The sequence below is a fragment of the Anolis sagrei genome, chromosome 12 (assembly GCF_037176765.1).
Source record: "Anolis sagrei isolate rAnoSag1 chromosome 12, rAnoSag1.mat, whole genome shotgun sequence".
Taxonomy (NCBI): domain Eukaryota; kingdom Metazoa; phylum Chordata; class Lepidosauria; order Squamata; family Dactyloidae; genus Anolis; species Anolis sagrei.
In genome coordinates, this window is record NC_090032.1 from 9,019,128 (window position 1) to 9,043,859 (window position 24,732).

A 24,732-nucleotide genomic window follows, 5' to 3' on the forward strand; every position below is an offset into this window, starting at 1 on the left:
AATATTATATCAAAATATTATAATAATATAATATTATATTATTATAATAAATAATATAAAATATATTATCATAGAATCATATATTTATTATATTATTATTTATTATACTACACTATAATATATTATATATTATGCTACATTATACTATATTAAAATTACTTCAAATAATAATAAAATAATCTGATATTATAATATTATATCATAATACTATAATAACATAATATAATATATTATTATAATAAATAACAATACAAAAATATATTATCATAGAATCATATATTATATTTATTATATTATTATTTATTATACTACATTATATTATGTTATTTCAAATAATAACATAATCCGAAATAATGCACTGAGATATTAACACACATAACTTTCGTATGTGCATTATATTATTAATAAGTCATTATTAATAATATATTATTAAATTATTATTATTAAAACAAATATTTATTTATATTTATATTTATAATAAATAAAAATATAATAATTGTATTATTATACTATATTATTATTCATAGAATCATAGATCAAAGAGTTGGATATATTGTTATATTGTATTATTCTAATAATAATATAATAAATATATTATTCTAATAATAATATAATAAATATATTATTTTATTTTATATTTTATATTTTATATTTTTTGTATTTTATTTTATATTTTATATTTTTGTATTATATTTTATATTTTATTTTATTTTATTTTATTTTATTTTATTTTATTTTATTTTTTGTCCCAGAAAAAAACTGGCTGGGCCTGTTTTGTTTCCTTTCTGCTTCGTTGCTATGGAAACTGTCCGCCTTCCGCTTCCGCCTGCCCACAATTCTACGCGAAGGACCCCAGAGTTGTGAGCGAAGTGCAGTGGATGGCGTTATCGTTTCGCAAGGCAAAGTCCGCTGTGATTGGCTAGCGCCGGTGGGCGGAGCCAAGCGGAGCCGACTTCCGATTGCTGCGGGAGCCCTGAGCGGCGTTTGCGTCCTCCTCGGCTCCTCCCCCAGGTAATAAGGGGTCCCGGCTATTTTCCCCATCACCCCCCTTTTTATCGGTGAAGTTGGTATCGTCCATTCCAGCCTTATCCATTTCCCAATGAGAAAGCCAAGGGCCAGTCCATTACAACTCGGACAAAGGGGGGTTTATATATGTGTATGGCTATAATACTACTACACTCTTCCCCCTTTGAAATGTTTAATGGTTTGTTCCTCCAGGACAATCCTAGGAGAAGTTGGACGAGTCCATTGAAATCAGGGGGAGGATACTGATTATTTTGAATGGTGGGCAATGCAGGACCTTCCAGATCTTCAGGACTTCTGTTCTTATCACTTTTTGCTAAGGCTCACTCTTTGTTATGGTTGATGGGAGATGTAGTTCAGTGGCATCTGGGAGGCCAGTTTAAACCTCTCCAAGTTAAGGGAGAATACATATTTCAGTTCCTATTCAGGTATATAAATGCAGTATTTCTTTGGGAGCTCAAATAGGCTAGTTGAGAAACTACAAGTCGCTTCTGGTGTGAGAGAATTGGCCATCTGCAAGGACGTTGCCCAGGGGACACCCAGAAGATTTGATCATCCTTGTGGGAGGCTTCTCTCATGTCCCCGCATGAGGAGCTGGAGCTGATAGAGGGAGCTCATCCGCCTCTCCCTGGATTCGATCCTGCGACCTGTCAGTCTTCAATCCTGCCGGCACAGGGGTTTAACCCAATAAACAATGATGATAATGGTTTACAATATGTAAAATAATCCTGCAAGTCATTAAAAGTTGGAGATGAATAATTTAAATATCTTTAAATATGTTTAAAATAATTTAAATATATATATATAGAGAGAGAGAGAATATCTATATCAGTTTGACTTCTCATATTATTTCAACGTATGCAGAATAAATCCTGCAGGTCATTAAAAAAGCTGGAAATGAGTATTATTATTATTAATAATAACAGCAAATCATGCGATGTGCGGGGCTTGATGAATGCAAAGCTGGGGTGAAAATTGCTGGAGGAAACATTAACAACCTCAGATATGCAGATGACACCACTCTGATGGCCGAAAGCGAGGAGGAGCTGAGGAGCCTTCTAATCAAGGTGAAAGAAGAAAGCGCAAAAGCTGGGTTGCAGCTAAACATCAAAAAAACCAAGATTATGGCAACAAGAGTGATTGACAACTGGGAAATAGAGGGAGAAATCGTGGAGGCCATGACAGACTTTGTATTTCTAGGCGCAAAGATGACTGCAGATGCAGACTGTGGCCAGGAAATCAGGAGACGCTTCCTTCTTGGGAGGAGAGCAATGTCCAGTCTCGACAAAATAGTCAAGAGTAGAGACATCAGACTGGCAACCAAGATCCATTGCCTAGTCAAAGCCATGGTCTTCCCTGTAGTCACCTACGGATGTGAGAGCTGGACCTTAGGGAAGGCTGAGCGAAGGAAGATCGATGCTTTTGAGCTGTGGTGTTGGAGGAAAGTGCTGAGAGTGCCTTGGACTGCGAGAAGATCCAACCAGTCCATCCTCCAGGAAATAAAGCCCGGCTGCTCATTGGAAGGAAGGAGACTAGAGACAAAGTTGAAGTCCTTTGGCCACATCATGAGAAGACAGCAAAGCCTAGAGAAGACAATGATACTGGGGAAAGTGGAAGGCAAAAGGAAGAGGGGCCGACCAAGGGCAAGATGGGTGGATGGCATCCTTGAAGCGACTGGACTGACCTTGAAGGAGCTGGGGGTGGTGACGGCCGACAGGGAGCTCTGGCGTGGACTGGTCCATGAGGTCATGAAGAGTCGGAGACGACTGAACGAATGAACAACAACAACAGCAAATCAATATTAATATTATATTTATATTATTAAAATAATATGCAATGCCACTCTTTAATAACTTTTAAGAATAATAATGATTTACAAATAAAATGTATTATGTTTTTAAAATATTTAAAACATAATAACAATAATAATAATAATAATAATAATAATAACTAGCCTGAAAAAGTTACACATCAAGCTACTCTAAGACTTCTGGATTCAGACAGACAGAGTTTTGGAGCACAATACTCCTGACCTCACGATTATGGGAAAAAACAGTATAGATCGATGTTGCAATCCCAGGCGACAGCAGGATAATAATAATAATAATAATAATAATAATAATAATAATAATAATAATAATGCTTTATTTATACCCCGCCACCATCTCCCCCAACGGGGACTCGGAGCGGCTTACATGGGGCCAAGCCCGAACAACAAATTACAATACAAAAATACAAATTGCATTAAAATAAACAACATAACAATAAAATATAAAACATCAAAGCATATAGATAGTATACACAGAAATAGAAACCAAACATAATGACTAAGAGAGGATTGATGAGAAGCAACTGGAAAAGCTGACACGATACAAGGATTTAAAGATCGAGCTGCAAAGACTCTGGCACAAGCCAGACAAGGTGGTCCCAGTGGTGATCGGCACACTGGGTGCAGTGCCTAAAGACCTTGGCCTGCACTTAAAAACAATTGGCGCTGACAAAATTGCCACCTGCCAGCTGCAAAAGGCCACCCTACTGGGATCTGCATGCATTATTTGCCGATACATCACACAGTCCTAGACACTTGGGAAATGTCCGACGTGTGATCCAATACAACAGTCAGCAGTGTGGTCTTGTTTGCTGTGTACTAATCTTGTTGTGTATCAAATAATAATAATAATAATAATATTGACAAAATCACTGTCAACTGCAAAAGGCGACCTTACTTGGATCTGTGCGCATCATTCGAAAATATATCATACAGTCCTAGACGCTTGGGAAGTGTTCGACTTGTGATTTTGTGATACGAAATCCAGCATAGAGATCTCATTTGCTGTGACATACTGTGCTTTTGTGTCGATAAAGTAATAATCATTTCTCTGCATGGCGGAATAGGGCTGGACTGGATGGCCCCTTGAGGTCTCTTCCAATTTTGGAGTCTATGATATAAATTATTATTATTATTATTATTATTATTATTCATCTGCACATCAGAGTAGGGCTGGATTGGATGGCCCCTTGTCTCTTCCAATTTTGGAGTCTATGATATAAATTATTATTATTATTATTATTATTATTATTATTATTAATCTACACAGCAGAATAGGGCTGGATTGGATGGCCCCTTGAGATCTCTTCCAATTTTGGAGTCTATGATATAAATACTAATAATAATAATAATAATAATAATAATGATAATAATTCATGTGCACAGCAGAATAGGGCCCTTTGAGGTCTCTTCCAATTTTGGAGTTTATGATACAAATAATAATAATAATAATAATAATAATAATAATTCATGTTCACAGCAGAATAGGGCTGGACTGGATGGCCCGTTGAGGTCTCTTCCAATATTGGAGTCTATGATATAAATACTAATACTAATTATTATTATTATTATTATTATTATTATTCATGTTCACAGCAGAATAGGGCTGGACTGGATGGCCCGTTGAGGTCTCTTCCAATATTGGAATCTATGATATAAATAATAACAATAATAATAATAATTCATCTGCACAGGAGAATAGGGCTGGACTGAATGGCCCTTTGAGGTCTCTTTCAATATTGGGAGTCTATGATATGAATACTAATAATAATAATAATAATAATAATTTCTCTGCACAGCAGAATAGGGTTGGATTGCATGCCCACTAAGGGTCCCTTCCAAGTTTAGGCTTCCAAGATCCAATATAGGCTGGATGGCCATCTGTCGGGAGGGCTTTGATTGTACCCTGATGCAGTTTGACTTTTGATAAATTGTAAATTTAATAAAAAAAATTTGGCCTTTTGTATTCCTCAAGCTGGTGTTGGCATCTCTCTCTAGAAGACCATGCCTGTGCAACCCTTGCCGAAGGAGATGGAGGTGGAAGGAGATTCGGCCGCAGAGATGAATGGAGAGGAAGAGAGCGAGGCTGACCACAGCGCTAGCCAGTCGGAGTCGGAAGAGGAGAGCTCAGGTCAGTCAGTGCCTGGGGTAGAAATATCACACATTTCGCCTTTCGGAGCGGTGGGTTCAAAGACCATTACCGTATACTTTGGGCTTCCTCCATGGCACACTCTGCCCATTGACTTGCATTGCTTTGCCCTTTGCAGAGATGGATGAGGAAGACTGCGAGCGGCGGCGCTTGGAGTGCCTCGAAGAAATGCTGGACCTGGAGAAGCAGTTTTCGCAGCTCAAAGAAGTGTAAGTTGCCAGCCACTTCACCCCCTTTGTTTTGACCCTCCCTTTCTCTCCCCATGGCATTATTACAATACATATCTCGCGCTCCCACCTTTTGGGGAAGATTGGTGGGGACGAGGGAAAGGGCCTTCTCGGTGGTGGCCCCCCGACTCTGGAACTCACTTCCCAAGGACATCAGGCATGCCTCAACTCTGGCAGCCTTTAGGAGGAGCCTGAAAACGTGGTTGTTCCAGTGTGACTTCCCAGAATAAGGAAAACTCTCAGCAGTATGCCCTCAAAATGCACTTTATTATGGATTTAGGACTGACTGTGTTCCCTCATCCTTCTTTGAAAAACTCTATCCCAGTTATATCCTACCTTGTTTGTTTTTTTTTGTTTTTTTGTTTTTTTTTATGTCGTGTTAGGGCAGCCAGTCAATTGTATTACATTTCTAACAGAACAAAACAAACAAACAGACAAAATACAAAATTTGCGAGTTTGGTAGTTGATTAAATGTCCTTTGACCAGTATCTGGCCACTTGGAGTGCCTCTGGTGTTGCCGCAAAAAGGTCCTCCATTGTGCATGTGGCAGGGCTCAGGTTGCATTGCAGCAGGTGGTCAGTGGTTTGCTCTTCTCCACACCCGCATGCCGAGGATTCTACTTTGTAGCCCCATTTCTGAAGGTTGGCTCTGCATCTCGTGGTGCCAGAGCGCAGTCTGTTCAGCGCCTTCCAAGTCGCCCAGTTTTCTGTGTGCCCAGGGGGAAGTCTCTCGTTTGGTATCAGCCATTGGTTGAGGTTCTGGGTTTGAGCCTGCCACTTTTGGACTCTCGCTTGCTGAGGTGTTCCAGCAAGTGTCTCTGTAGATCTTAGAAAACTATTTCTTGATTTAAGTCGATGATGTGCAGGCTGATACCCAAACGGGATGAGCTGGAGATGTCTCTGCCTTGGTCCTTTCACTATTGGCTGCTACTTCCCGGTAGATGTCAGGTGGTGCAATACCGTCTAAGCAGTGTAATTTCTCCAGTGGTGTAGGGCGCAGACTCCCCGTGATAATGTGGCCTGTCTCATTAAGAGCCACATCTACTGTTTTAGCGTGGTGAGATGTGTTCCACACTGGGCATGTACGTACTCAGCAGCAGAGTAGCATAGTGCAAGGGCAGATGTCTTCACTGTGTCTGGTTGTGATCCCCAGGTTGTGCCAGTCAGCTTTCGGATGATATTGTTTCTAGCACCCACTTTTTGCTTGATGTTCAGGCAGTGCTTCTTGTAGGTCAAAGCACGGTCCAGAGTGACTCCCGGATATTTGGGTGTGCTGCAATGCTCCAGTGGGATCCCTTCCCAGGTCATCCTCAGAGCTCGGTATGCTTGTCTGTTCTTGAGATGAAAAGCACATGTCTGTGTTTTAGATGGATTAAGAATCAGCTGGTTTTCCCTGTAATAGGCAGTAAGATCACCTAGAGCTTCGGAGAGCTTCTTTTCAACCATCTCAAAGCTCCCTGCTTGAGCAGTGATGGCACGATCATCAGCATAGATGAAGCTCTCTGTCCCTTCTGGCAGTGGCTGGTCATTTGTGTAGATGTTGAACATGGATGGAGCGAACACGCTTCCCTGAGGCAGGCCGTTCTTCTGTTTCCGCCATCTGCTTCTCTGGCCCTGGAACTCAACAAAAAAGCTCCTGTTTTGTAGCAGGTTTCCTATGAGGTGGTGAGGTGGCAGTCCTTTGTGATATTATAAATTTTTCTCAGGAGGAGGCGATGGCTCACAGTCTCATAAGCCGCTGACAGGTCTATGAAGACAGCTCCTGTGATCTGCTGCCTTTCAAAGCCATCTTCTATGTGCTGAGTCAGGTTCAGCACTTGCGAGGTGCAGCTTTTGCCTTTCCTGAAGCCAGCTTGCTGTGGGATCAGACAGGGGTCATGGTGGCGGGGTATAAATAAAGTTATTATTATTATTATTATTATTATTATTATTATTATTATATGGATCTGGGATTCATTGTCCAACGCAGGCTTTTCAAGGAGCGCCTGAACCAAGCGAAGGCGAAGCTGGAGGACGTGATGTCCGGGAAAGCGGCCGAGTACCTGGACCCTTTGGGGGTCTTGCAGAACCACATGCAGATTCGGATCGAAGTGGCCGGTAAGGGACAACAAGGGTCTGTTGTGACATTTGCAAATGTGTCTGCTGTTCATATCTCGAAAACAAAAGTAATGTGTCTGAACTAGAACTTGGGGGAAATGGCGATATGCGGAGGAGATTGTGTGTTCCTGAATGACAAAAGGTTGGACTAGATGGCCTTTGGGGTTCCTTCCAATTCTGTGAACACACTGATAAGGAAAGCGCTTTTGGTTTATGCTTTTGGTTTTTAATAGCAGCACCAATAGCCTCTGATCTTGAAAAGTAAGGTTAGCCACTTTGAGGCTCTTTTTTTTAAGAGAGGAAAAAGCAGGATGCAAATCTATATAAAAATGTAACCCTAACCCTAATAATCTATATAAATAATAATGTAATGTTCGTTTATGAGATTAACAGGACTCAAAAACCACTGGGGGAATTGACACCAAATTAGGACATACCAACGAGTGACCAGCACTCATAAAAACACTGAAAAACACAGCAGAAGGGACTTAAAAATGCGCAAAACCACATATATATACACAAACACACATATATACACACATATATGCATATACACACAAAACACATACACAGAAAGGTCGAAGGAAGGGAGAGAAGGAGGGATGGAAGGAGAGCAGGAAGGAAAGAAAGAAGGGTAGAGAAGGAAGGAGGGAGAGAAGAAGGGAAAGAAGAAGGGAAGGAGAGAAAAAAGGAAAAAAAGAAAGGTAGAGAAAGAAGGAGGGAGAGAAAGAGGGAGAGAAGAAGGAGGGAAGGAGAGAAGGAAGGAAAAAAAGAAGGGTCGAAAAGGAAGGGAGGAGAGGAGGGAGAGAAAGAGCGAGGGAGAGAAGGAAGGAAAGAAAGAAGGGTAGAGAAGGAAGGAGGGAGAGAAGAAGGGAAAGAAGAAGGGAAGGAGAGAAAGAAGGAAAAAAAGAAAGGTAGAGAAAGAAGGAGGGAGAGAAAGAGGGAGAGAAGAAGGAGGGAAGGAGAGAAGGAAGGAAAAAAAGAAGGGTCGAAAAGGAAGGGAGGAGAGGAGGGAGAGAAAGAGCGAAGGAGAGAAGGAAGGAAAGAAAGAAGGGTAGAGAAGGAAGGAGGGAAGGAGAGGAAAAGGGAGAGAAGAAGGGAAAGAAGGAGGGAAGGAGAGAAGGAAGGAAAAAAGAAGGGTTGAAAAGGAAGGGAGGAGAGGAGGGAGAGAACGAGCGAAGGAGAGAAGGAAGGAAAGAAAGAAGGGTAGAGAAGGAAGGAGGGAAGGAGAGGAAAAGGGAGAGAAGAAGGGAAAGAAGGAGGGAAGGAGAGAAGGAAGGAAAAAAGAAGGGTTGAAAAGGAAGGGAGGAGAGGAGGGAGAGAACGAGCGAAGGAGAGAAGGAAGGAAAGAAAGAAGGGTAGAGAAGGAAGGAGGGAAGGAGAGGAAAAGGGAGAGAAGAAGGGAAAGAAGGAGGGAAGGAGAGAAGGAAGGAAAAAAGAAGGGTAGAGAAGGAAGGGAGGAGTGAAGGAGGGAGAGAAAGAGGGAAGGAGAGAAGGAAGGAAAGAAAGAAGGGTAGAGAAGGAAAGAAGGAGGGAAAGAAGGGGAGAAGGAGGGAAGGAGATAGAGAAGGAAAGACAGAAGGGTAGAGAAGGAAGGAAGGAGAGAAGGAGGGAGAGAATGAAATAAAAAAGTGAAAGAGGGAAGGAAGGAGAGATGGAACGAAAGAGAGAAAGGGAAGGAAAGAAGGAAAGAGACAAGACAGGATGGAGAAGGAAGAAAGAAGAAAGGAAAGAAAAAGAGGGAAGGAAGGAAGGAGAGAAAAAAGAAGGAGAGAAAGAGGGAGGGAAGGTTGGCCACAGCAGCGGGTGGTGGGTACAGCTAGTATCTATATAAATAAAAATGTAATGTTCGTTTGTGGGATTAACAGAACTCAAAAACCACTGGACAAATTGACACCAAATTTGGACACAAGACACCTAACAACCCAATGTATGTCCTTCACTCAAAAAAAAATTTTTTGTCATTTGGGAGTTGTTGTTGCTGGGATTTATAGTTCACCTACAATCAAAGAGCATTCTGAACCCCACCAATGATGGAATTGAACCAAACTTGGCTCACAGTTCTCCCATGACCAACAGAAAATAGTGAAAGGGTTTGGTGGGCAGTGTCCTTTGGTTTTGGAGTTGTAGTTTACCTACATCCAGAGATCACTGTGGACTCAAACAATGACGGATCTGGACTAAACTTGGTACAAGCACTCAATACGCCCAAATATGAACACAGATAGAGTTTGGGGGAAATAGACCTTGACATTTGGGAGTTGTAGTCACTAGGATTCACAGTTCACCTACAATCAAAGAGAATTCTGAACCCCACCAACAGCAGAATTGGGAATTTCTTCTTTTGGTCTCTTTGAGTCTCATTCCAAGTGTCACAAGAAATGAAATCTATTATATCAGGTGCATAAAAGGCTTTCACTGCAATCTCCAATGCCTTTGTCTTCCCGCAGGGATCTACCGGGGTTTCTGCCTGGAAGTGATCCACCACAGACATCAATGTGAAGCTCAGGGAGCGCAGCAACACTTGGAGGTGAGATTTCCCCAGATCTTTTATCTATATATTCCCATGGCTTGCTTTCTGATGCCTTGGAGACTAGTACTCAATGGAGTCATGGGTTCCAATGGCAGGAAAGGAGATTCCACCTGAACATTATTAAAATATGTGTCCAAATATTATTATTAAAATATGTGTGTAATATTATTAATAAAACATGCGTCCAATATTATTATTGAAATATGTGTCCAATGTTATTATTGATATATGTGTCCAATATTATTATTAAAATATGTGTCCAATATTATTATTAAAAAATGCGTCCAATATTATTATTAAAATATGTGTCCAATATTGTTATTAAAAGATGTGTCCATTACTATTATTAAAATATCTGTCCAATATTATTACTAAAATATGTGTCCAATATTATTATTAAAATATATGTCCATTATTATTATTAAAATATGTGTCCAATATTATTATTAAGAAATGTGTCCAATATTATTATTAAAATATGCATCCAATATTATTATTGAAATATGTGTCCAATATTATAATTAAAATATGCATCCAATATTATTATTGAAATATGTATCCAATATTATTATTAAAAGATGTGTCCAATATTATTATTAAAATATGTGTCCAAATATTATTAAAATGTGTGTCCAAATATTATTATTAAAATATGTGTCCAAATATTATTATTGAAATATGTGTCTAATATTATTATTGAAATATGTGTCCAATATTATTATAGAAATATGTGTCTAATATTATTATTAGAATATGCATCCAATATTATTATTGAAATATGTGTCCAAATATTATTATTAAAATGTGTGTCCAAATATTATTATTAAAATATGTGTCTAATATTATTATTAAAATATGTGTCCAATATTATTATTGAAATATGCATCCAATATTATTATTAAAATATGTGTCCAATAATATTTTAAAAATATGTGTCCAATATTATTATTAAAATATGCATCCAATATTATTATTAAAATATATATCCAATATTATTGAAATATGTGTCCATTATTATTATTAAAATATGTGTCCAATATTATTATTGAAATATGCGTCCAATATTATTATTAAAATATGTGTCTAAACATTATTATTATTATTAAAATATGTGTCCAAATATTATTAAAATGTGTGTCCAATTCTGGGCACCACAATTGAAGAGAGATACAAGCTGGAATGTGTCCAGAAGAGGGCGACTCAAAGGGTCATGGGTCTGGAGAACAAGCCCTATGAGGAGCGGCTTGAAGAGCTGGGCATGTTTAGCCTTCAGAAGAGAAGGCTGAGAGGAGACATGATAGCCATGTATAAATATGTAAGAGGAAGTCATAGGGAGGAGGGAGCGAACTTGTTTTCTGGAATCTAGGATGCAATGGAACAATGGCCTCAAACTACAAGAAAGGAGATTCCATTGGAACATGAGGAAGAACTTCTTGACTCTGAGAGCTGTTCAACAGTGGAACTCTCTGCCTCGGAGTGTGGCGGAGGCTCCTTCTTTGGAGGCTTTGAAACAGAGGCTGGATGGCCATCTGTCGGGGATGCTTTCCTTGTGCTTTTCCTGCCTGACAAAATGGGGTTGTGTCGGATGGCTCTTGGAGTTCCCTTCCAACTCTAGGATTCTGTGTAAATGTCATAGTAGAACTTTGTGGGTTGCAATGAATCCGTCCGATCCGCACGTTTTATTGACTGTGGCTCTGCTCTGCTTCCAGAGTGAGAAGCTGCTGCTGTTTGACAGCCTCCAGGAGCGTCTTTTGGAACGGATCCAGCGCTTGGAGGTCGACAGGCACAGCGTGGGCCTCAACTCAGGTCAGTTGGGAAATGCAGTGCCCCAGGAGCATGGCTGGTGCCCAAAGATCTCCCTCCAAGCCTCCCCATCCCAGTCTCCTTCCACTGTAACTAGATCCCTCTTTAAGAGTTCTGGGAACAAGGAATTGGAATGACGCTTCTGTGCTTGAAGAGCTGCTGATGCATATATAGTACACACACACACACATATACATTTACATATAGAGGGAGATAGTATATAGTATCTGAGTGGAAGGACTGGGGAGATATAGATATAGATGACATGTATATGTGTGTGTGTCTGTATGTGTATAAGCATATATGTAATATAGTACTTAGGTGGAAGGACTGGGGAGATAGATAGATGGATGGATGGATGGATGGATGGATGGATAGATAGATGGATAGATGGATAGATGGATAGGGTACACATAGATGGGTGGAAGGACTGCGGAGATATATATATGTAGAGAGAGAGTACTTCGGTGGAACGACTGGGAATATATAGAGAGAGAGTGTCTGCATATAGTACTAAAGTAGAAGGACTGGGGAGATATAGTATATAGTACTTGGGTGGAAGGACTGGGAATATATATGTACGGTATATATAGAGAGTATATAGTACTTGGATGGAAGGACTGGGGATATATATATATATATACACACACACACACACATACATACACACACACATACACACACACATACACACACACATACACACACACACACATATATATACATTCATATACATATAGAGAGAGAAAAAGTACTTGGGTGGAAGGACTGGAAATATTTACATATAGAGGGAGATAGTATATAATACTTGAGTAGAAGGACTGGGGAGATATATAGTACCTGGGTGGAAGGACTGGGGAGATAGATAGATAGATAGATAGATAGATAGGTAGATAGGTAGATACATAGATAGATAATATGTGTGTATATGTGTATTTGTGAGATATATAGTTCTTGGGTGGAAGGACTGGGAATATATATATATATATATATATATATATATATATACAGAGAGAGAGAGAGAGCATAGTACTTGAGTAGAAGGACTGGGGAGATATAGTATATAGTACTTGGGTGGAAGGACGGAATATATATATATATATATATACATATATACACACACACACACACAGTATATAGAGAGAGAGAGTATATAGTACTTGGAAGGAAGGACTGGGGAGACATATATACATATATAGAGAAAGTATATAGGAATTGAGTAGAAGGACTGGGGAGATATAGTACTTGGGTTGATGGACGGAATATATATATATATATATATATATATATACACACGGTATATAGAGAGAGAGAGTATATAGTACTTGGAAGGAAGGACTGGAAATATTTACATATAGAGGGAGATAGTATCTGAGTGGAAGGACTGGGGAGATATATAGATGACATGTATATGTGTGTGTGTGTGTATGTGTGTAATATATTTATATATATAGAGAGAGAGAGAGAGAGATTTCTTGGGTGGAAGGACTGGAAATGTTTACATATAGAGGGAGATAGTATATAGTACTTGAGTGGAAGGACTGGGGAGATTTATAATACCTGGGTGGAAGGACTGGGGAGATATAGATATAGATGACGTGTATATGTGTGTGTATATGTGTGTAATATATATATATATAGAGAGAGAGAGAGAGTTCTTGGGTGGAAGGACTGGGGATATATAGTATATAGTACTTGGAAGGAAGGATTGGAATATATATAGAGAGAGAGATTATATAGTACTTGGAAGGAAAGACTGGGGATATATATATATATATATATATACATATAGAGAGAGAGAAAGTACTTGGGTGAAACTACTGGGGAGAAAGATATATATAATATGTGTATGTGTGAGATATATATATATATAGTTCTTGGGTGGAAGGACTGGGAATATATATATATATACATAGAGAGAGAGAGAGAGAGAGATAGTATATAGGACTTGAGTAGAAGGACTAGGGAGATATAGTATATAGTACTTGGGTGGAAGGACGGAATATATATATATATATACACACACACACACACAGTATATATAGAGAGAGATGATATAGTACTTAGAAGGAAGGACTGGGGAGATATATATACATATATATAGAGAGAAAGTACTTGGGTGGAACTACTGGGGAGATAGATATATATATAATATGTGTGTGTGTGTGTGTGTGTGTGTGTGAGATATATATATATACATATATATATATATATATAGAGCTCTTGGGTGGAAGGACTGGGAATTTATATATATATAGAGAGAGAGAGATAGTATATAGTACTTGGGTGGAAGGATGGAATATATATATATATATATATACACGGTATATATAGAGAGAGAGTATATAGTACTTGGAAGGAAGGACTGGGGAGATATATATACATATATAGAGAAAGTATATAGGAATTGAGTAGAAGGACTGGGGAGATATAGTATATAGTACTTGGGTGGAAGGATGGTATATATATATATGTGTGTGTGTGTATATATATATATATATATATATATATATACGGTATATATAGAGAGAGAGTATATAGTACTTGGAAGGAAGGACTGGGGAGACATATATACATATATAGAGAAAGTATATAGGAATTGAGTAGTAGGACTGGGAAGATATATAGTACTTGGGTGGAAGGACTGGGGGAGATATATATATATATATACACACACACACACACACACACACAGTTCTTTGGTGGAATAACTGGGAAGACGCATACACACACATATAGTATATATGTGGTATATAGTACTTGGAAGGACTGGGGATATGTAATATATAGTACTTGGAAGGACTAGATAGATGGATGGATGGGTAGATAGATTAGATAGATAGATAGATAGATAGATAGATAGATAGATAGATTATATAGTACTTGGGTGGAAGGACCAGGGTTTTCCTTTGTTCTTTTCTGCCCTAGAATGGTGGGATAACAAGCTTCGGCCGAAGCACAGTTCCAAGGACTGGGATCCCCTCCGGCCTGGAAAGAGGAAGAAACCACCCTTGGTGTCCGATATCCTTTTGCGTGGCTTTTCCTTTCAAATAGGAACCAGCGAGGTTCCCTGATAGCAAATTGGGCGTAGCACTTTTCACAGGATCAAGAAAATATGTTTTGAGTCTCCTTGTGGACAGAAAAAGCGGGATATAAGTAAACATAATAATAATAATAATAATGTAAAAGGATTATTTTTATTATTATTATTATTATTATTATTATTATTATTATTATTATTATTATTGGATACACAACAGCCAGCATAATGATCTTATTTGCTGTGTACTAATCTTGTTGTATATCTAATAATAATAATAATAATAATAATAATAATGTGCCTTTTACAGAATGGGGAGACGTTTCCCATTTTCCTAGAATTCCCCACCCAGCCCTTTGGCAAAGAAGAACCTTTCCCAGCTCTGGGATGAAACAAAACCTACATTATAATTTTTATCTATATTTTTATTATTGTTGTTGTTATCTACATCCTGTCTTTTCAACATGCAATACAGTTGATGACAGTTCAAACAAACACAGGTAAGAATCCACTCTGCAAAGCTGGAAAACATTTAAAGGTAAAGGTAAAGGTTTTCCCCTGCCATTAAGTCCAATCGTGTCCGACTCTGGACGTTGGTGCTCATCTCCATTTCTAAGCCGAAGAGCCGGCGTTGTCCATAGACGCCTCCAAGGTCATCTGGCCAGCATGACTGCCTGGAGCGCCGTTACCGTCCCACCAAAGCTTCTTATACGTAGACCTATAGATCTACTCACATTTGCATGTTTTCAAACTGCTAGGTTGGCAGAAGCTAGGGCTGACAGCGGGAACTCACCCCGCTCCCTAGATTCGAACCTGCGACCTTTCGGTCAGCAAGTTCACCAGCTCAGTGGTTTAACCCACTGCACCATCCAGGGCTCTAGGAAAACCTTTAAACCATCCTAAAAGTTTGAAACCAGTGAAAACCAGTTAAGGCAGCAAATAAAATTCCAGTCTGGTATTCACTGAAAAAATGATTCTCAAAGGCCTCCTATAATAATAAAAAGGGATTTACCTGCTGTGGATAGTTGTTGTCATATCACTATAATATAATATAATAATAGTATAGTTGTTATATCAATATAATATGATATAATATAATAATAGTACAGTTGTTATATCAATATAATATAATATAATAATAGTATAGTTGTTATATCAATATAATATGATATGATATAATAATAGTATAGTTGTTATATAATATAATATATAAAATAGTATAGGTAAAGGTAGTCCCCTGACATTAAGTCCAGTCATGTCTGACTCTGGGGTGTGGTGCTCATCTCCATTTCTAAGCCGAAGAGCCAGCGTTGTCCGTAGACACCTCCAAGGTCATGTGGCCGGCATGACTGCGTGGAGCGCCGTTACCTTCCCGCCGGAGCGGTACCTATTGATCTACTCACATTTGCATGTTTTCGAATTGCTAGGTTGGCAGAAGCTAGGGCTGACAGCGGAAGCTCACGCCGCTCCCCGGAATCGAACCTGCGACCTTTCGATCAACAAGCTCAGCAGCTCAGTGCTTTAACCCACTGCGCCACCGGGGGCTCCATATAAAATAGTATAGTTGTTGTTATATCAATATAATATGATATAATATAATAATAGTATAGTTGTTATATCAATATAATATGATATAATATAATAATAGTATAGTTGTTGATATATCAATATAATATAGTATAATAGTATAGTTGTTATATCAATATAATATGATATAATATAATAATAGTATAGTTGTTGTTATATCAATATAATATAATATAATATAATAATAATATAGTTGTTATATCAATATAATATGATATAATATAATAATAGTATAGTTGTTATATCAATATAATATAATATAATAATAGTATAGTTGTTGTTATATCAATATAATATAATATAATAATAGTATAGTTGTTATATCAATATAATATAATATAATAATAGTATAGTTGTTGTTATATCAATATATTATGATATAATATAATAATAGTATAGTTGTTATATCAATATAATATAATATAATAATAGTATAGTTGTTGTTATATCAATATAATATGATATAATATAATAATAGTATAGTTGTTATATCAATATAATATAATATAATAATAGTATAGTTGTTATATCAATATAATATAATAATAGTATAGTTGTTATATCAATATAATATGATATAATATAATAATAGTATAGTTGTTATATCAATATAATATAATATAATATAATAATAGTATAGTTGTTGTTATAGCAATATAATATAATAATAGTATAGTTGTTGTTATAGCAATATAATATGATATAATATAATAATAGTATAGTTGTTATATCAATATAATATAATAATAGTATAGTTGTTGTTATATCAATATAATATGATATGATATAATAATAGTACAGTTGTTATATCAATATAATATAATATTATAATAGTAATAAATAATAAGAATATAATATTATAATATTATTTATTACTATTATTCTAGTATTATTATTAAACTTTATCCCATAGAGTCTCAGCGCAGCGAACAAGTAAATTATTTATTTATTTATTTATTTATTTGCTGCTTTTCTATTCCGCCCTTCTCACCCCGCAGGGGACTCAGGATGGATTACAGTGTACACATATATGGCAAACGTTCAATGCCAATTTTTGACATACAAACATATATAGACATACACAGAGGCTATTTAACTTTTTCTGGCCACTAGGGGAGCTGTCGCTTTCATCGTCCATCTGCGACGCTGATGAAGCACTTCCGCATTCCCCGCATGCTTCCCCGCTGGAATGCTTTGCTGGAGTCTTCTTTATGGCCTCATAAATCAGTTAATTTAGCCTCCCCACCTGGTAAACATATAAAAATAGATTCTATAGGATCTCTGCAGAAGATACATTCCTTCAAATAATATGATAAACGAATTATCGCGTGATCCCTTAACTTGCCTGCCGTACGTCCGTACATTGTCTACATGTTGCGTGATATCGACATCATGGAGGACTGGACGGCCATCAAAAAGGTAAGTGTTAAAATGGGCTTTGCTTTATGGGATGTGGACGGGGGTCTTTGAGGGTCTGTTGGAGAGCGGGTCTTCATATTCTTAGGCTGTGATTATTTTTGAATTCCCAGGCAAAAGCTGCTGTGTCCCCGCCGAAGCGGAAACTGGAAGGTAAGAATCCTGTTATGTTGAGAGACAGAGATGACCGTGGGTGAGTCTCCCCAGCTTCTTATAGATAGACTGTGATCCTTTGGACTGTAACTCCCAGCAGCCCTAGTTGACAGAGCTATAAGCGAATGCTGGGAACCGTAGTCCAGCTTGCCATTAGTAGCCCCAACTGAACAGAGCTTGAGAGGTTTGTCTGTTCTTAAGGTGAAAAGCACAGTGTTTCCCAACCTGGGGGTCGGGACCCCTGGGGGGGTCACAAAGGGGTGTCAGAGAGATCGCCAAAGACCACCAGAAAACACAATACTTTCTGTTGATTATGGAGGATCTGTGTGGGAAGTTTGGCCCAATTCTATCGTTGGTGGGGTTCAGAATATTATTTGAATGTAGGTGAACTATAAATCCCAGCAACTACAACTCCAAAATGTCAAGGTCTATTTTCCCCAAACTCCACCAATGTTCACATTTGAGCATATTGAATATTCATGCCAAGTTTGGTCCAGATCCATCATTGTTTTGAGTCCACAGTGCTCTCTGGATGTAGGTGAACTACAACTCCAAAATTCAAGGTCAATGCCCACCAAACCCTTCTAGTATTTTCTGTCCATCGTGGGAGATCCATGTGCCACGTTTGGTTCAATTCCATCATTGGTGGAGTTCGGAATACTCTTTGATTGGAGGTGAACTATGAATCCCAGCAACTACAACTCCAAAATGTCAAGGTCTATTTTCCTCAAACTCCACCAATGTTCACGTTTGGGCATATTGAATATTCATGCCAAGTTTGGTACAGATCCATCATTGTTTGAGTCCACAGTGCTCTCTGGATGTAGGTGAACTACAACTCCCACACTCAACGTCAATGCACACCAAACCCTTCCAGTATTTTCTGCTGGTCGTGGGAGTTGTGTGTGCCAAGTTTGGTTCAATTCCATGATTGGTGGAGTTCAGAATGTTCTTTGATTGGAGGTGAACTATAAATCCCAGCAACTACAACTCCGAAATGTCAAGGTCTATTTTCCTCAAACTCCACCAATGTTCACATTTGGGTATATTGAATATTCATGCCAAGTTTGGTTCAAATCCATCATTGTTTGAGTCCACCATTTTAAAGCTCCCTTCTTGAGTGGTGATGGCACGATCGTCAGCATAGATGAAACTCTCGATCTCTTCTGGTCTCTGTTCTCTCATGTGTCCCTGACCTTCGGCCACCCCTCCTCTCTCTCTAGACTCTCGCAGCCCCCTTCCCACCGGCCCCTGCCTCCCTCCGGGCACAGTGAAGGTGGAGAAGTTGCCCTCCCCGGCCCTGTTCTCGGCGCACTGCGAAGAAGGCTGCCTCTGCTACGAAGGCGAGAACTACGTCAAAGGACAGAACATTGCGTTGCGCGTTGGGGATGAAGCACCCGTCCAGTGAGTTGAGTTTGGCTGGGAGCAACGGATGGTGATATAGTTCCGAATTCCCGCTCAGCCATACTGGCCTTCATAGAATCCTAGAGTTGGAAGGGAACCCCAAAGCCCATCTAGTCCAACCTCCTTCTTTCAGGCAGAAAGACACCACCAAAGCCCTCCCGACAGATGGTCATTCAGATATAGTTCCGAATTCCCGCTCAGCCATACTGGCTTTCATAGAATCCTAGAGTTGGAAGGGAACCCCAAAGGCCATCTAGTCCAGAAGGACACCACCAAAGCCCTCCCGACAGATGGCCATTTAGATACCGTTCCCAATTCCTGCTCAACCATACTGGCTTTCATAGAATCCTAGAGTTGGAAGGGAACCCCAAAGGCCATCTAGTCCAACCTCCTGCCAGGCAGAAAGACACCACCAAAGCCCTCTCGACAGATGGCCATTCAGATATATTTCCGAATTCCCGCTCAGCCATACTGGCTTTCATAGAATCCTAGAGTTGGAAGGGAACCCCAAAGGCCATCTAGTCCAACCTCCTTCTGCCAGGCAGAAAGACACCACCAAATCCCTCCTGACAGATGGCCATTCAGATACAGTTCCGAATTCCTGCTCAGCCATACTGGCTTTCATAGAATCCTAGAGTTGGAAGGGAACCCCAAAGGCCATCTAGTCCAACCTCCTTCTGCCAGGCAGAAAGACACCACCAAAGCCCTCTTGACAGATGGCCATTCATATACAGTTCCGAATTCCCGCTCAGCCATACTGACTTTCGTAGAATCCTCGAGTTGGAAAGGAACCCCAAAGGCCATCTAGTCCAACCTCCTTCTGCCAGGCAGAAAGACACCACCAAAGCCCTCCCGACAGATGGCCATTCAGATATAGTTCCGAATTCCCGCTCAGCCATACTGGCTTTCATAGAATCCTAGAGTTGGAAGGGCATCTAGTCCAACCTCCTTCTGCCAGGCAGAAAGACACCACCAAGCCCTCCCGACAGATGGCCATTCACATATAGTTCCGAATTCCCGCTCAGCCATACTGGCCTTCATAGAATCCTAGAGTTGGAAGGGAACCCCAAAGGCCATCTAGTTCAACCTCCTTCTGCCAGGCAGAAAGACACCACCAAAGCCCTCCCAACAGATGGCCATTCAGATATAGTTCTGAATTCCCACTCAGCCATACTGGCTTTCATAGAATCCTAGAGTTGGAAGGGAACGCCAAAGGCCATCTAGTCCAGCCTCCTTCTGCCAGGCAGAAAGACACCACCAAAGCCCTCCCGACAGATGGCCATTCAGATATAGTTCCGAATTCCCGCTCAGCCATACTGGCCTTCATAGAATCCTAGAGTTGGAAGGGAACCCCAAAGGCCATCTAGTTCAACCTCCTTCTGCCAGGCAGAAAGACACCACCAAAGCCCTCCCGACAGATACCATTCAGCCTCTGCTTCCTTCCTTCTCTACCTCTTTCCATCCTCCCACCTTTTTCTTTTCCTTCCCCTTTCTCTCTTTCCTTCCTTCCTTCCTTCTTTCCTTCCTTCCTCGCTTTATCTTTTCCTTCCTCTTTTTCTTCTGTCTTCCTTTTCTCTTTCCTTCTTTCCTTCACTTTTTGCTTCCATCCTTCCTTCTCTCTTTCCTCCTTTCCTTCCCTCCTTCTTTCTCTCCTTCTTTCCCTCCTTCCTTCTCTCCCTCCCTCCTTCCTTCTTTTTTTCTTTCTTTCTCTCCTTCCTTCGTTCTCTACCTCTTTTTTTCCTTCCCCCATTTTCTTTTCCTTCCTCTTTCTCTCCTTTCTTCTTTCTTTATCACTTTCCTTCCTTCCTTTGCTTTTTGCTTCCATCCTTACTGCTCTCTTTCCTCCTTTCCTTCCCTCCCTCTTTCTCTTCTTTCCCTCCCTCCTTCGCTCCCTCTTTTGTTTCTTCCTTTCTCTTTCCTTCTCTCTTTCCCTCCTTCTCCCTTTTTTCTTTTCCTTCTCTTTCTCTCCTTTCTTCCTTCTCTCTTTCCTTCTTCCTTCACTTTCTGCTTCCATCCTTCCTTCTCTCTTCCCTTCTTTTCTTTCCTCCCTCTTTCTCTCCTTCTTTCCCTCCTTCCTTCGCTCCCTCTTTCCTTCCTTCCTTTCTCTTTCCTTCTCGTTCCTTCCTTCTCTAACTTTCCTTCTCTTTCTCTCATTTTTTCCTTCTCTACCTCTTTCCTTCCTTCGCTCTTTGCTTCTTTCTTTCTTCCCTTCCTTCCCTCCGTCTTCCTTCCCTTTTTTCTGTATCGTCATTTAGCTTTTTGGGTTTTTAAGTCCTTTCCGCTGTTCTCTGGTGAGGTCTTATGAGTGATAGCCACTCGTTGGTCTGTTAGGGGTATAGTGTCCAAATTTGATGTCAGTTCATCCAGTGGTTTTTGAATTATGTTAACCCCACAAATGAACATTACATTTTTATTTATATAGACAAGCTGTCTCCTGCCACGCATTGCTGTGGCCCACTCTGGTGCTCATGGGGGTTCAGTGTGGGAAGGTTTGGCCCAATTCTATCGTTGGTGGGGTTCAGAATGCTCTGTGATTGTAGGTGAACTATAAATCCCAGCAACTACAACTCCCAAATGTCAGGATTCTATTTTCCCCAAACTCCACCACTGTTCACATTTGGGCATATTGAGTATTCATTCCAAGTTTGGTCCAGATCCATCATTGTCTTAGTGCACAGTGATCTCTGGATGTAGGTGAACTACAACTCCAAAACCAAAGGACACTGCCCACCAAACCCTTCCAGTATTTTCTCTTGGTCTTGGGAGAACTGTGTGCCAAGTTTGGTTCAGTTCCATCGTTGGTGGAGTTCAGAATGCTCCTTGATTGTAGGTGAACTACAAATCCCAGCAACTACAACTCCTAAATGTCAGGATTATATTTTCCCCAAACTCCACCAGTGTTCACATTTGGGCATATTGAGTATTCATGTAGAGTTTGGTCCAGATCCATCATTATTTGAGTCCACAGTGCTATCTGGATGTAAGTGAACTACAACTCCAAAACCAAAGGACACTGCCCAGCAAACCCTTCCAGTATTTTCTGTTGGTCATGGGAGAACTGTGTGCCAAGTTTGGTTCAGTTCCATCATTGGTGGGGTTCAGAATGCTCCTTGATTGTAGGTGAACTATAAATCCCTATAAATCTGTCCGATAGATGATTTCCACTCCGGTGGGAAGCTTCCCGTCAACAAGGTGAAGTATCATAGCGATGAAGATGGAGAATAAAGTTGGGGCAATAACACATCCCTGTTTGACACCCGATTCCACCTAGTAGTAGGTGAACTATCAATCCCAGCAAGTACAACTCCCAAATGACAAAATCAAATTTTTTGAGTGAAGGACATACATTGGGTTGTTAGGTGTCTTGTGTCCAAATTTGGTGTCAATTTGTCCAGTGGTTTTTGAGTTCTGTTAATCCCACAAGGTAAGGGCGCTCCATGCAGTCATGCCGGCCACATGACCTTGGAGGTGTCTACGGACAACGCTGGCTCTTCGGCTTAGAAATGGCGATGAGCACCACACCCCAGAGTCAGACATGACTGGACTTAATGTCAGGGGACTACCTTTACCTTACCTAATCCCACAAACGAACGATACATTTTTATTCATATCCATTTCATGGTCTCCTCCAAACCCGTGTCCCCGTTTCCCCTTCAGGGCCGTGATCACCGCCATCAGCACCGGGGAGGTCTGGCTCCGCAGGGAGGACGGCACCAAGACCAAAATCTACGTCTCCCAGCTCCAGAAGGGCAAGTATTCGGTGCACAAGGCGTAGCTGCACACACGGCTATGGACTATGTCTCTCGCCACGTCCGGAGAACAAAACAAGGCCTTTTGCATTGTCCTCAATACGAGATTCGGCTTCTGTTTACCTTTGTCAAGTGTCTCCTTCTCCGCTCGGAACGAGGAAGTCAAGGAGCCATTGGTTTTGCAGGCAGGTATTTTTGCCCACGTTCAAAAAAATAAATCTGACGTCAACCACGATCTATTCCATTCCTTTTTGCAATCCAACTCTTCCTTTCTCAAAAATCTGGAGAAGGTGATTTATTTATTTATCGTGTCATCAGCAACCAAACATTTGTATTACATTTTTAACAAAACAAACAAACAGACAAAACACAAAGTTTGCAAAACTTGGTAGTTGACTAAATGTCCTTTGACCAGTATCTGGCCACTTGGAGTGCCTCTGGTGTTGCCACAAGGAGGTCCTCCATTGTGTATGTGGCAGGGATCAGGTTGCATTGCAGCAGGTGGTCAGTGGTGTGCTCTTCTCCACACTCGCATGTCATGGATTCCACTTTGTGGCCCCATTTCTTAAGATTGGCTCTGCATCTCATGGTGCCCGAGCGCAGTCTGTTCAGCACCTTCCAAGTCGCCCAGTTTTCTGTGTGTCTCTCATTTGATATCAAGCATAGGTTGAGCCTGCCACTTTTGAACTCTCGCTTGCTGAGGTGTTCCAGCGAGTGTCTCTGTAGATCTAAGAAAACTATTTCTTGATTTAAGTTGTTGACGGGCTGGCTGATACCCAAACAGGGGATGAGCTGGAGATGTCACTGCCTTGGTCCTTTCACTATTGGCTGCTACTTCCCAGCGGATGTCAGGTGGTGCGATACTGGCTAGACAGTGTAATTTCCACAGTGGTGTAGGGTGCAGACACCCCATGATAATGCGGCATGTCTCATTAAGAGCCACATCTACTCTTTTAGTGTGGTGAGATGTGTTCCACACTAGGCATGCATACTCAGCAGCCGAGTAGCATAGCGCAAGGGCAGATGTCTTCACTGTGTCTGGTTGTGATCCCCAGGTTGTGCCAGTCAACTTTCATATGATATTATTTCTAGCACCCACTTTTTGCTTGATGTTCAGGCAGTGCTTCTTGTAGGTCAGAGCACGGTCCAGAGTGACTCTCAGGTATTTGGGTGTGCTGCAATGCTCCAGTGGGATTCCTTCCCAGGTAATAATCCTCAGAGCTCGGGATGCTTGTCTGTTCTTGAGATGAAAAGCACATGTCTATGTTTTAGATGGATGAGGGATCAGCTGGTTTTCCCTGTAAGAAGCAGTAAGAGCACCTAAAGCTTCGGAGAGCTTCTTTTCAACCATCTCAAAGCTCCCTGCTTGGGTGGTGATGGCACAATCATCAGCATAGATGAAACTCTCTGTCCCTTCTGGCAGTGGCTGGTCATTTGTGTAGATGTTGAACATGGATGGAGCGAGCACGCTCCCCTGAGGCAAGCCGTTCTTCTGTTTCCGCCATCTGTTTCTCTGGCCCTGGAACTCAACAAAAAAGCTCCTGTTTTGTAGCAGGTTTCCTCTGAGGTGGGTGAGGTGGTCGTCCTTTGTGATACTATACATTTTTCTCAGGAGGAGGCGGTGGTTTACGGTATCATAAACCGCTGACAGGTCTATGAAGACAGCTCCTGTGATCTGCTGCCTTTCAAAGCCATCTTCTATGTGCTGAGTCAGGTTCAGCACT

General features: G+C 40.4%; 1 protein-coding gene across 3 annotated transcripts; it reads left to right on the forward strand.

Annotated features, from left to right (window-relative positions):
- Positions 1-854: 854 nt before the first annotated feature.
- BRMS1 (BRMS1 transcriptional repressor and anoikis regulator) lies at positions 855-23,243 on the forward strand. 3 transcript variants are annotated; one of them, XM_067472398.1, is made up of 11 exons: positions 855-1,011; positions 4,850-4,982; positions 5,119-5,209; positions 7,196-7,323; positions 9,774-9,853; positions 11,566-11,662; positions 14,588-14,680; positions 17,641-17,705; positions 17,816-17,855; positions 19,079-19,259; positions 22,917-23,243. In XM_067472398.1, exons 2-11 carry the CDS (start codon positions 4,856-4,858, stop codon positions 23,032-23,034), a joined length of 1,020 nt encoding a protein of 339 aa, XP_067328499.1. In that variant the 5' UTR covers positions 855-1,011; positions 4,850-4,855; the 3' UTR covers positions 23,035-23,243. The 3 variants fall into 3 exon arrangements, with proteins under 3 accessions (XP_067328499.1, XP_067328498.1, XP_067328500.1); XM_067472397.1 differs by having other exon boundaries at positions 856-1,011; positions 4,827-4,982; XM_067472399.1 differs by lacking the exon at positions 19,079-19,259 and having other exon boundaries at positions 856-1,011; positions 4,827-4,982; positions 22,917-22,939.
- The last annotated feature ends 1,489 nt before the right edge of the window (positions 23,244-24,732 follow it).